Genomic DNA, 13,191 nt, shown 5'->3' on the forward strand with positions numbered 1-13,191 from the left:
TATTTATATTGTGAGTGATTATATATTATATTTATCTTAAGGTTTAATATGTCATTTCATACTTATTAATTTTTTTTGGCCTAATAAGACTTCCGCTTTTATAATTTAACTTTGGTTTGATAAATTGGGATTAAAAAAAAAAAAGAGAGGAGTTTGTTGACTTGGATGGTCGGATGTCCTATAAAAACCAAAACGAAAGCAGCAAACTCTGTCTACATCTAATAACATATAGCATAGAGAATTGTGCTCTATATCACAGTTACTGTATCCTGTAGAAAGCAAAAATCCTGTACGAACTGTGAAGAAACAAGCACAGTTGGATCTCAAGCTAACCTCGGTGTCTTAGTTCATTTGATGTTGACGATTTTTAACTTGCATAACAACAAAGAAAATTGTGATCCAAATACCTTGATAATTACATGGTGGGTCTCATGAGCATGTGCTGGTTTCATGTGTTGGGAAAGGAGCATGAACACCGCATGACTTCTCTTTATCTTAATAGTTACTTCAACCTCACAACATACCTGTCATTTCCGCTCTGTCGCTTAGCTTAAACCGTAAGCCTCACTCGTCTGAGTCTCATCCATATAAACAACAAAATGGATTAGAAACTGGATTAAATAGTATATGCACAATATGTTCATATACTTTCACTCGCTTAAATTTTCTGATCAACCCAACGGAAATGATTTGATTTTTACATTTGGCTTTCTATTCAGGGGATATCAAAATTTTATCGGCGCACAACAATTTAGGACTTTGACAGCTTAGATCTTAAATCTCTATTTTGAGTTCAGAATTGATAGAGACACATAGTAGGGTATTTCTTGAGAGAATACTAAACAGAGTATATTAAATATTGATTAGATTCAAATCTCACTGCTAAACGGAGACAAGATACTTGCTTGTTAATTAATTTAAAGACTATTTTGTCTATTGCCTAAAGGAGTGGTTCAGTAGCTACCAAATTCCACATGAAGTTCGAAGAAACTAGACAGTTTTCTTCCAAATTCCTCAATTGGCTTATAGTACATTATGAGAGCTGCAATAATGTGGATGAGAAAATTTAAATCCAATTGGCAGAGTTACCACTGCAGGGGAAACGTGGCACACAGACATCGAAGTGAATGTCTCCAAACTGCGCAACTACAAAGTCTCTGATGATCCATTTCTGAATTGAAACTATTTCACATATAATTTACTGGACAAGCTCCATACACAATTACTAAACAGTAAAATTTTATAGCAAAAAAATTGGGCAATGAGTGAAAATATTACTTTCTCACCGTACGTCCCTGCACAGTTCACTTGGAGTAGTCGGCCGAAGGATAACCAGGCGCTGGAGGATAAGCACCAGGTGGTGGTGGGGGATAGGCACCAGGTGGTGGTGGGGGATAGGCACCAGGTGGTGGTGGTGGATAGGCACCAGGTGGTGGTGGTGGATAGGCACCAGGTGGTGGTGGTGGATATGCAGATGGAGGGTACCCAGCAGGAGGATAACCTTGGGCATAAGGGGGTGGAGGTTGTCCATAAGGTGCATACACCTGTTGTGGTGGATAGCCCACCAGTGGAGGAGTTTGCTGATCAATACGTGACATTTGCTGCATCGGAGGCACTGCCATGACAAGCTCTCGCCCAAGCTTACCGTCTCTTTTGTCCATTTCGATCTTGTGTTGTGTCTGCATTAAACCACAGTGCAGGGAACTTTAAGATCAACTGATCGCATGGTTATCCCTTTACATTATTGACACTTAAATGAACAAATTAGGAATCTAGTTGATGCACTCATTGCAAAGCAGATTTAGATTGCTTCTTTATCACCAGATTTCACTTCTTATGATAGTTTTTACTCGAGACAAATGGATCATATAACAATTATTTGGGGCCTAATATAGCATGTTGCAGAAGATGCTACATCTTTCAAGGACACAGTTTTAGTTTTATTTGTTGCGAACCTGAAGGCATGGGCAAACCCTGCCAAAGCAGACAAAATATCGAATTAATACAAGATTTTACAATCTCTCATTCCACGAAAGGGATTGCAGTAAGGCCTTACGAGCAAAAAACCAAGTCAGACAAACAAGTCAACAAGTCTGCAAGATCTCCAATTTCATCACTTCCAGTTATACAAGCAACTAAGGAACATATACATGCCACTTGCTGCAGGCAGATCATGAATCCCTGGAAAAAGAAAGAAATTTGTTATTATTGGCATACGAGTAAACATGGAATAAGGGAGAAAAGAGAGAGAGTACAATGATGCAATTGTCACATTGTGTAGTCTGGATGTTGAATTCATCTTGCAATAGGAAGCGAGTTGAGGCAACTGAATTTGCAAAGCAACAGAAGACCTGAAGAAAACAGTGAAATATGAAGGAGAAGTTGTTTGAAAATATACATGTGCACGTATGTATTGAGTGCAATGTCCTTAAGTTACTCTGATTAAATAAGAATGGGAAGATCAGATCAAAGTCATACGTACCTCAGTGCAAAGACACAGTTCAGGGCAATTCTTTTCTCCGCACTTACCGCTGCATGGTACATATCCAGCACAGCAGAGGTACCTAAAAGAATGTAAACGGGAATTAAGGGATAATTTGTCTGGCATTCAGTGCCTAAAAGAATCACTTGTCTGGCATTCAGTACCTAAAAGAATCACTTCTATGGAGAAATTACCTTGACATATCATTGTAAAGAGCTCGTCTGCGCAGCATATAAGAAGCACATGGTCCACTATCACATAATGGAAATGGTAAGTTTAGAGCTCAAAAAAATAAATTGAAATAAAAAAGTGATCCAAGAAGGGTAATCGCATAATTCCTCACAAGTAAAATTCCTCAATAATAACTAATTACTGATTCTTTTTAAGTCCAGCATACCAAGTAGAAAATTTAGAAAACTGAGAAAGTAAAAGACTATATATATATATATATTTCCCTATTTGGCAGTCATTTCTCCCCAGTATAGAACTGCAACGAGAATGGTATATCTAATAATACTCATAACAAAAAACTCGTAGAGGATGGGCATTGTTAAGAAACAGACAGCGCAATGTACAGCAGTGGAGCAATTTCACTCATCCAACTCCGCTAATTCCTTACGCCAAAGCACTAGGAATCATATACCTTTCAACCATGAATCTAATTCATGTGGAGAAAAAATCAGCTATCATTTAATTGTTTCACGTAAAACTTTTAAGATTGGGGCCACGAAGGAAAGTTAGTTAACACAAATAAACCACTTTTAATTCTTGAACTTATTTTCTGAATGCTGAAAATCTTATTAACTCTATTAAATTTTATAAGTATACTATTATTTCATCTATTTTTTTAACTTTACAATCAATAATGGAAATTTTTTAAAAAATATTTTCAATATATAAATTATTTTCTATTGAACAAATAGAGTTTAATCCTAACAAAAAGCTGTGTTAAAAGTCATGTGTAAAATGAGCAAGAAAAGATACAAAGGCTATGCTAAAGCAAAAAAGATGATGGAAATTACCAAATTAGTGCGAAACAGCAATCTGTAAAACAAAAATAATAAATAATAATTAGATATACTACAGAACGGTAACATCAAGTCGATTAATGACAATTTTCTGTTTGGCTACTGAGAAAACAAAGAGGCATCAACAAGTTCTAAATAGAAAATAAAAAACTCATTTTCTGAACCATAAAACAGAATTCAATTGTTTCCTTTTCCTACGTTTTTACTGAGAACCAAACAGAGCAGCGCCAAAAGGACAATCACGGCAACAAAAGGAAGGAATAGGAGTTAGTCCCATGGCAAATGAGGGGAAAGGGGGAAAACATAAAGTATAAACTAAATAGATGAAAATTTACGAGTTAAAGCTGAAGGTCAAAATAGGCCAAAAGGTCGAATTATGACAAGTTTATGTGGAGCTTCTTTCTCCAGGAAACAAAACAGATTTTTCCATAGAAAGGAGATCAATGCCGCAAACGATTCTAATAGAAACTCTAGACTGATGAGCCATTCTCTTTGACCTTATATTTTGTCTTCAACAGAAAAGTATTATCTCATTCACAGATAATAATTAACGCAAAAAAGAAAAATACAAATTCTCAACTCAAACTCACAATTATAGATGGAGTCATAAAACGAAGCTTGATGAATTTTCTCAGCAGCCAAACAGAACATAAGACATAAGGTGAAATAAAAGACGAGGAGGGAAAAAAAAAAAAGAAACGAAATAGATGAATACAAGGAGTATCGTCGACGACGGTGTTCATGAGATCCGTGTGCCAGACATTCACGTAACTTTGACGCGTCTGCATTTTCTCGACCTGATCGTCCAGCCCCATTTTCTTTGCGATCCAAATAGAAAACCGATAAAACTATAAGCCTACTGCTTTTCAAAGAACCTAAATGGGATATTGAAGAGAATTAATGAGAAAAAATAAGAAGGAGAAGGAGAGAGAAGTTTTGAAACGGAATTGAAGCGTCAAGAACGACCTCTATATAAAAAAAACGCCATGGTCATCAGACCATTGCACAAGAAGAAACGAAAATGGGAGAAAGAGAAGCCGTTCGTTTTGGAAGGTGTACGTATAATCTCACAGGGACAAGCGCGGGATGATGAATAAAATATCATATTATCTTTTTAATTCATAATTATAGAAAATATATTTAGACTAATTATTTATATTTTAAATAAAATAATTCTTATTTATTTGAAAAATGCCTTTTAAAAATATTTAAAATTTTATTTTAAAATTAAAATATATAAATTATAAATATTATTTCCCATATATATATATATATAAAAGTATTCATGGAGCTCCAAATAACTTTTTTTTTTATTCGTAAATATATGAATTCCATGCGACATATAAACAATTCACTTGTAAAATCACAGTTACCTGACTATAATTAGCTAAAGTATTTTCAATAAAAAATAATATAATTTTCGTATGGCTTACTTATTCGCTGAATTTATAATGACACCCTTGTATTTATAGATATTAAATTATTAAACATCTAAATTAAAATTATAACATTAAATATTTAAATATAAATTAATTATGTTATCAATAATTATTAAAAAAAATAAAAGTGATTCATGTACGATTAATTGCATTTTAGATTTTATTAACTGTGTTATAAATTTGTATAAATTGATAAATTACACTATAAGTAAGCTTTTCATATTTTTTTGAAAATAGAAAGCATAATCAGCAAAAATTATAATACTGTGAGCAACAAAAATGAAATTATTTTTTTTCAAGTCATCAATAACATTATTAAATTTTTTAAAAAAAATTATCATATTATATTATATTATATTTAATAGTTATAATTTTTAACAAAGAATTTCTGGAAAAAAAAAAATCCTTATCCGGCCGATGTTAGAAAAAGAAAAAGAAAAAGAAAAAATATGGTGAGTCCCCTCACCCTCAGCTTAGGTAGGTAGGAGTGTGAGAGTCTGGCTAAGAAAAAGACCTGTGTAAAAGAGATCCAACAAAGAGCCAGACATGGAAAATAATTGTTGGACAGTGAAAAATAGTGCTGCTTGTCAGTTGTGCGGACGCTCTTAGGTACATTTTTGGGTACAAGTTACAACTATCATCAACAAAACGCCAAAACAAAACAAAACAAGTTTGAAGCAATAGGAGAGCCTTGACCATTGAACTGGCTTCAACTCCCACTTGTGTATTTATGTGGTACCCATATATCAAAAGCAACTCTTCTGCACAAAAAAATCCTTACTCACATTCACTTTGATAGAAAAAAGTCAGTTTCTGTAGTGGTGAGGAGAGACCATAACATGGAAGAAAGGCTTGTGATTTCCCATCATCACCTTATCAAAATTACCTCCCTTTATTGCTCAGGTCTCTCTTCTAATATTTCTTCTTCTTCCCCTTCCCATTTTTCCTTTTTTATTGCCTAAACGTGTTTTGCTGGGTTCATATTTTTCACTCTATTTAATTACATTGTCCTTCGTATATGCTTGGCTTCTAGGTTTTAGGGTTTCAGACTTTTTTTTTTGTGAACCCTAATTAAACGTTTACCTTTCTGTCATTAGTCTTAATTTAACTCCTTTCTTTTATCATCTATGGCTGTTTTAACTCTCAAAAGCTTATATCATATCCTGATTTATAGATTCAAATGTTAATTCGACCAGTTATTTTTTTTCACCTTCTTTATTTTTTTCAAAATTTAAGATTGTTCAACCGCGAGGCCTTCGGTTAGGTATAAATTCCATTTTCTCCCCATCTTTTGCTCGAGCGTAGACAGAGCTAGTAGTGTATAACACAGTGAAAGAAAGAGTTGGAACTTAATTGCATTTCTTTAGTTCCACTAGGAAGAAGAAGAAAAAGAAGAAGAAGATAGGGTGCTGCTGTTTTTCGGTCTATTCTCATCTCCAAGAAACTCTCGACTCATCTTTCTCATTAGATTATCAGTTGGATGGAAAGACATATAGATAACAAAATTTCAAGAAGGAAATTGTTTTCCTCGCAGAGCATTCTGCTTTTTAATCTGCAATTCAAGCTTGAATTTGCTGTGTTCTGTTAGGGCAAGATTAATTAATCCGGTATTAATTTGTCGAATTGCTTTTGTAACTCCTGTTTAGGGTTGTGAAGTACTTCCCTGGCAAAAATCTTCAATTAATTAACAAGATCACAGACGATGCAGCCTCCAATATATTCAGACAATGAATGCATGAAGTAAAACTACAGCGTACGTGAAACTAAAATAAAAGAATCAGATCAAGGTTCTTGATCAGTTATTATGTCAATTCCATTCTCGAGGAGAAGAAGAAAGAGCCCAGATTAAATACTAGATCATAATCTCCAGCTGCCATCGATTTCCATAGACAAAAACAAAGAAAAGCAATAAAAAGATACTCAAAGGGAAAGGTTTCCTTTCTACGAGAACCTTTCCACTACTATAAATTGATGTGTCAGATTTTTTTTAAAAAAAAAAGAAAAGGAAAGAAAGAAAATGCAGCAAAACAATGGGAGGAAAATTGAGATTCTCAGCTAATAAAGGAGGATTGCATAAGGAAGCAAGTGCTGGTAAAGGAAGTTTATAAGTTTACATCCATGTGGTACGGTTCATTGGATACGCTTGTGTCTGATTTTTTTAACACACACTTTTATAGACTCAAGCAAATGCAATGGCTAATTTTAGACCAATGCTAATGTAATGATTGTTGTGTTGCTTTTTGGAAAATTTTCTTTTTTTACAATTTATTTATATATATATACATATAAATAAATATCTTCTTCTTGAAATGGGGAACCAGAATAGAGATGCAAGGATAGAATCATATGTACATAGAATAAAAGGGGTGGTCCAGCGGTTTCAGATTCTTCTCTATAATTCTCCTACAGATATTGCATATCAATTAATAACTTTACTTGATTTTTTATTAGAGTTATTTGATTATTTAATATAAAAAGAGGAGTGGTGAAATGCGGATGTTTGATATAAAAATAAATGAAAAAGGATAGATACCAGGGAAAAAAAACATGGAATCAGAGTAGTTTTTTCATTATCTTTATTTGACCCTTTTGGATTCTAATGGCTCTATATGCGTCACTTTATAATGGTAGGTAGGTCCTCTTGCATTTGGCCATTTATGTAGCTGCTGATAACATCTACACATATCTCTCTTACTGTGTGAAATTTTATTATAGATCAGTTATTTTTAAATTATTTATATAAATTTATAAAATTAACAATTAGTATAAACTTAAAACATTATGATATATATTTTTTTAAAAATGTAATATCACTGTTTCATAATATCATTCATCCGACAATATTAGCTCCTTTATATGAAATTAAATGAACCACCTTTTTCACTTGCCCTAATCCAATTGACACGTCTCGCTGCCTCCCTCCTAACAATAACAATAATAACCATAACCTAATCTCTTTTAAGCTGGGTATTGGATTTTGTGTTTTCACGCCTTGGACTTTCCATCATCTACCCTACGCATCAGAGCCGTTTATCTCCTTCCCAGTGGGACCCACAAAGTACATTCATCAAATCCATGTTGTGTGGGCCAAACGTGTTCGCCACTTCCTCTCTCCGAGCGTGGGAGTCAGCGCGTTACTTGCACGTCCTATCCTCTTCCCTTTGTTCTAGGAAAAAAAAAAAAGATGCTCGGTTTCAAGAGTTTAATCATTTATTTTTTCCAAAAAAAAAAAACGAAGCGTAACCTATATTGGAGCCGTGATCGTATACGACTCTTTATTTAGCATTTCAATAGGATCAGCCGCTGGCAATTGGGAAAAGGACACGAAAGCAGCAGATTAATCGCGAATTATCGAATGTAATTGACCTTTCAGATCTGGTGAAGAGAAAGAAAATAAAAAACGAAATCCTATATAAGGTAATTAAGTGCAATCGCAGGAGAGAGTTAGCAAGAAGTGGCCGTATCTGATAATAATGCCATAGTAAATTTAGTTTTATAATGGCTTTGGACAACTATGGTGACGTGTAATAGCGGCAGCTTTCTCTCCCTCAAAACCAAAAACCGTAATTGACAAAAAAGTCGAGGGATAAAATGGTCCATGAAAATAATAAATCGAAACATATGAAGGGCCGAGAAAGCAACAGAAAGTTAAGAAACCCTGATTATCGAGTTCTGTGAGATCTGCAAAACAATAGAAGAAGGGGAGCCCCTCTCTTCCTCCTTCCCTCTGTGCCTTTTAAAGATTTGTAAAGAGAGCCTGAAAGAGAAGTGCCTCACTTGGATCTAGATATATTTCTCCCTTCGTTATCTATCTACCCATATCTTTATCTATCAGATATGAGGATTCGCAAGAACGCAAACATCTCCTCCCTCATGTTCTCGCACGCTTCAGGGCCTGAGGCGCTGCAGACGCACGTGTGCCAGCTGAACCAGTCGCCATGGGATGTGATTCCTTTCGCTCAAGAGACATACCCATCTTCCCTTCACCAGGTTACTTCATCTCTCTTTATTTCTCTCTTTATTGTTTATATTGCGACAGATCTATCAAAACCCTCTTAGCTTTTCTCTCTATTTATCCTCCCTCTACCTGCATTTTCTCTTCTTCTTTCTAGGGTTTTTCGAGTATGTATCCTTAGGGTTTTGTTAAAACCCTAAATTTTCTCGGTTTTGTCGTGTATTTTCCTCCAAATGGCCGATTAGGTTAATGGGTCTTCGTCATTTCTTTCTATTTTCTTCGGGTACGATACTTACTGCTTGGCTTTTTTTTTATTTTTCCTTCAGTTCGAAGGAGAAGATAGCTTTAATGGAAATGGGAGCTTAGGTGATTCTATTGGTGCTGTGGAGAGGTAATTTAATTTGTGTACCAATTCCTTATCGTCATTTTTTTCTTATCGAGCATTAGGGTTTTTCAAATAGTTGGATATATTCAAAGTAATTGCTCAAAATTTGTGATGGATATGAATCCTCGATGGTTAGTTGGTGTTTATGGTTGTTGAATATAGTATTATATGATCGCAGCAGCGTCGCGTCGTTAATGGAAGACGCAGAAGATAAGGCAGCGATAAAGATGAGGGTCGATAACATGGTCATCGACGATAATTATGAAATGGAAAGGATCCCAGAGAAGAAGAGAGTGTTCAACGATTACGGAGAGATGAAAATAGGTAACGAATTCAAGTTCAAGAAAGGCGAGAAAATCCACTGCTGCAACAAGAGCGATGGCAAGGGCTGGCATTGCAAGAATGAGCCGAGAGATGGTCACTCTATGTGCGACCATCACTTGCTCAAATCCTATGCCAGCAACGATAATGTTACTTGCTGTCTTGGTCTCCCTACTAGTCCGTCAAGCAAGAAACAAGAAAAGGCTATGACTGGGGGTCGCCGGGGCCGGACAAAAGCATCCAAGAAAGGGCCATCATCAAGCTCGAATCCTTATGAATTTTACTATTATTCTGGGTTTGGGCCACTATGGGGGAAGAGGAGAGGGGAAGGGAACAAAAGCGGGGTTAGAGAATCTGAGATTGACGGCATTAACATTGCTACTATGTCCTCGCCTCAAAATACGACGCCGTCTTCTACTCCTCGAATTGAAAATCGCGAAGAGTTCGATTATGTGGATGATTACGACGACGACGAGGATAGCGAAAATGGTGATAGCGGGAAGAAGAGGATGCGAAAACCAGTGAAGGCAAGATCCTTGAAGTCCCTCATGTAAACAATAAAAGAGGGTTTTGGGGGCCAAGGGAAATTCAGCTGCTTCTTGTTTTTATTATTTCTGTGTTTATTATGCGTTGTTGTTGTCGGTTTTTTTTTTAAGCTGCTTGTGATAATTTTGGTGCATAGTTTGTTGTGTTGTGTGGCGAGTGAGATTAGAAATTCTCTGTAACATGACAGTAGGAGTAAGTATAGCGTGTGAGCCGAGCAGACTTTAAGATTGTATTATTAGTCAACCCCTTAGAGATGGAGGGTAGTATCGTAATTGACTTTTCTTGTATTTTTATCTTCCGACGGGTTGCGTAGATCCTTTAGGTCCGCATTCTGTAGTGACGTGGCGCATTATATGGTAGCTGATTATTAAATAAATATCTAGTTAATAACGTAAAGCAAGCACTCTGAATCCCATTGTTAACACAAGCCCGTTAGGAATTGGGTTTCAGCTCAAAATGCGATTTCTTTCAACAAATTATTCGGATTTTTAAAAACTAAAAAAAATTTAAAAACTATTTGTTATTTTGATATATACGAAGTCTATTTTAATATTTTTTGCTATATAATTTTATAGATAAATTATGTTTGCCCCTAAATTTGTGTGGCTTAACTTATTGCATCATTAAATTTATCCAAACATGCCCTCAATTTTTCGAGAACACATAAAGATCAATAGTAACAAAATAAAATAATTTGCATATGAAAAATACTAATGATTTTTTAAAAAAATAACTATTTTATTATTTAGTCATAATGTTACTAAAATGAAATATATTAATAAATTTGTATATAAAAAATTTAATAGCGTGAATAAAAAATTTTCAAAATTTATAAATGGATTCTGAATATTATTTTATATTATCAATATTAAGTAATATATTTTATGCATTCCTGTTTCATTTTGCAAAATAAAAAAAATAATAATAAATATAGAAATCCTTTTGCAGATTGTTTAGATAATGGAGATAATTTATATAGTGCAATTTCCTGTGTATTTAGATGGAGCGGTAAAGTAATATTAATTAGAAAAATATATATTTTTAAAGATACTGAACCTTTAAACTCTTTTGAAAAAAAAAATCCAAAACATAAGCTTATTCACTATTTTTAAATAATTAAATTAAAACATATTTATATTATATGAAATTAAACTTTTTAATCATTCTATTAAAAAACAAATTTGTCAACTTATTTTAACTTTGAATTGTTATACTGCACAGTTTATATTAGTTTAACTATATATTATTTAGTTATTATAATTTTAAAATTCACATTAGTTCATTTAATTGATGTTAAGGAAGATGGTTAATATTTTATTTAATAAAATGACTATAAATTTAATAAATAATTATTTAAAAAAATTACATAAAATTATTATAATGAAATTATATATTTTTAGAATTTCTATTTATTATTTTATTAAATTATAAATTAAAAAATTTAAAATTTCATATTGTGAAAATTTTAAAAGATATATCTATTGAAGAATATAAAAAAAATTGTATAAAAACTATATAAAATAATTCTAATTATTAATTATTTAAAAAAATGTCTAAGCTGATATTTTATATAATTAATAATAATTTTAATTATTAATTATTTTTTATACACACTTTTTTGAAAAAGTATTTGTAATTTTTTTTTATATATAAAAAATGTAAGAATCGTCTTCCTGTGGACATACTCGATATTTTATAAGTGTGGAATGGGATTTTATTTTTATTTTTATTTTTATTTTATAAAGATGGTATGTTGGACAACTTTGATAGATTTATTATCGAACTGCAGTTCGATAGTAATATTAATGAATAAAAATTTAAAATGGTCTGAATTTCAAAATATTTTTAAAATAAACATAAATTTTCTGTATGATTTGAAAAAAAGCTAGATGAAATCCATTAGAAACTAGTTTGGCCCATTTGCTTCCAAGGTGAAGACGGTGAGAATGTGTTGGGATGTCGGGGAGACAAGGAATGAAGTAAAACGCGTGAAATCCAGTTGCTTGTACCTTTTGGAAATCGGTACTTCCATTTCCATTTCATTCGCCTCTTCATATATAAACAAAAAAAATTGCACTTGAATGCTCATGCTATGCGCCACGTGTCACGCAACCGAGTCTCTTTCTCTCCCAAGGATATGATTTAGTTAACCAAACGCATCTCTCTTTCTTCTAGTAGATTAAATCTTTATTTTCCTTCTTTGTTTGTTTTTTTTTTTTTTTTAAATAAATACTTGCTTGTGAAGAACATACTTGGCCAAAAATTGACATTTTGGCTATTAAAAGCATAAGCAATTGTTAGATAAATTTTCTCTTTATAATCCAATAAAATCACAAAATTTAGTTGTTTTAAATTTAATTTATTAATTTTATAATTAATTAATAATATTTTTACAATCACTATTTAAATATTTTTCCATTTATAAAAACTTCTTTCATATTTTAAATTATTGATAATAATTATTATTATTATATTTTTTATAATTATTTTTTAGAAATTATTGATAATTTATTTTGCAATAAGAAATTCAAACTATTATTATTATGAAATTATATGTAATTTTAACTTTTTAGAAATAAATATATTTTAAAGTAAAAATAATCGAAATCATTCATTCTAAAAAAACTAATAAAAAGCAATTTAATGAAAATGTCCTAAATTTTTTTATTACAAATTGGTTTAACTTGAAGGTGAAAGTGGTAATATGTGAATGGTTAGCAGTGAATTTGCATATACTTGGAAGCTACTTTATTTTAATAATATTTATCATTTAACTTTTAAATTATAAAATATCTTAATATTTTTTTTAAATGTATTATATTAAATTATAAAAATTATTATTTAATCTCCACATTATAATATTTATTAATTAGATTTTTATTTTTAAAAAATATACAAAATTTTAAAATTTTTATTAATTAATTTTTCTGTTAATTTTAAATATTAAAAATTTCATTATTTAATTTTTATAGTTTAAAAATTTTATTAAATTTATAAAAAATCTACTACATTTATATTAAATTTTTTATAATATT

General features: G+C 32.1%; 2 protein-coding genes across 3 annotated transcripts; one reads left to right on the plus strand and one right to left on the minus strand.

Moving 5' to 3' along the window:
- Positions 1 to 1,285: 1,285 nt before the first annotated feature.
- On the minus strand, positions 1,286 to 4,545 carry LOC110629852. Its single transcript, XM_021777022.2, has 8 exons — positions 4,226 to 4,545; positions 3,505 to 3,526; positions 2,677 to 2,733; positions 2,483 to 2,564; positions 2,256 to 2,351; positions 2,057 to 2,181; positions 1,956 to 1,974; positions 1,286 to 1,679 (listed from the first exon to the last, which is right to left on the minus strand). The coding sequence occupies exons 1-8, from the start codon at positions 4,323 to 4,325 to the stop codon at positions 1,305 to 1,307; spliced, it is 876 nt and encodes a 291-aa protein (XP_021632714.1). The 5' UTR covers positions 4,326 to 4,545; the 3' UTR covers positions 1,286 to 1,304.
- A 4,060-nt stretch (positions 4,546 to 8,605) lies between these two features.
- On the plus strand, positions 8,606 to 10,533 carry LOC110621411. Of its 2 annotated transcripts, none has more exons than XM_021765694.2 (3): positions 8,606 to 8,939; positions 9,231 to 9,295; positions 9,468 to 10,533. In XM_021765694.2, exons 1-3 carry the CDS (start codon positions 8,787 to 8,789, stop codon positions 10,162 to 10,164), a joined length of 915 nt encoding a protein of 304 aa, XP_021621386.1. In that variant the 5' UTR covers positions 8,606 to 8,786; the 3' UTR covers positions 10,165 to 10,533. The 2 variants fall into 2 exon arrangements, with proteins under 2 accessions (XP_021621386.1, XP_021621394.1); XM_021765702.2 differs by having other exon boundaries at positions 9,471 to 10,533.
- Positions 10,534 to 13,191: the final 2,658 nt, after the last annotated feature.

The sequence above is a fragment of the Manihot esculenta genome, chromosome 1 (assembly GCF_001659605.2).
Source record: "Manihot esculenta cultivar AM560-2 chromosome 1, M.esculenta_v8, whole genome shotgun sequence".
Lineage (NCBI taxonomy): Eukaryota > Viridiplantae > Streptophyta > Magnoliopsida > Malpighiales > Euphorbiaceae > Manihot > Manihot esculenta.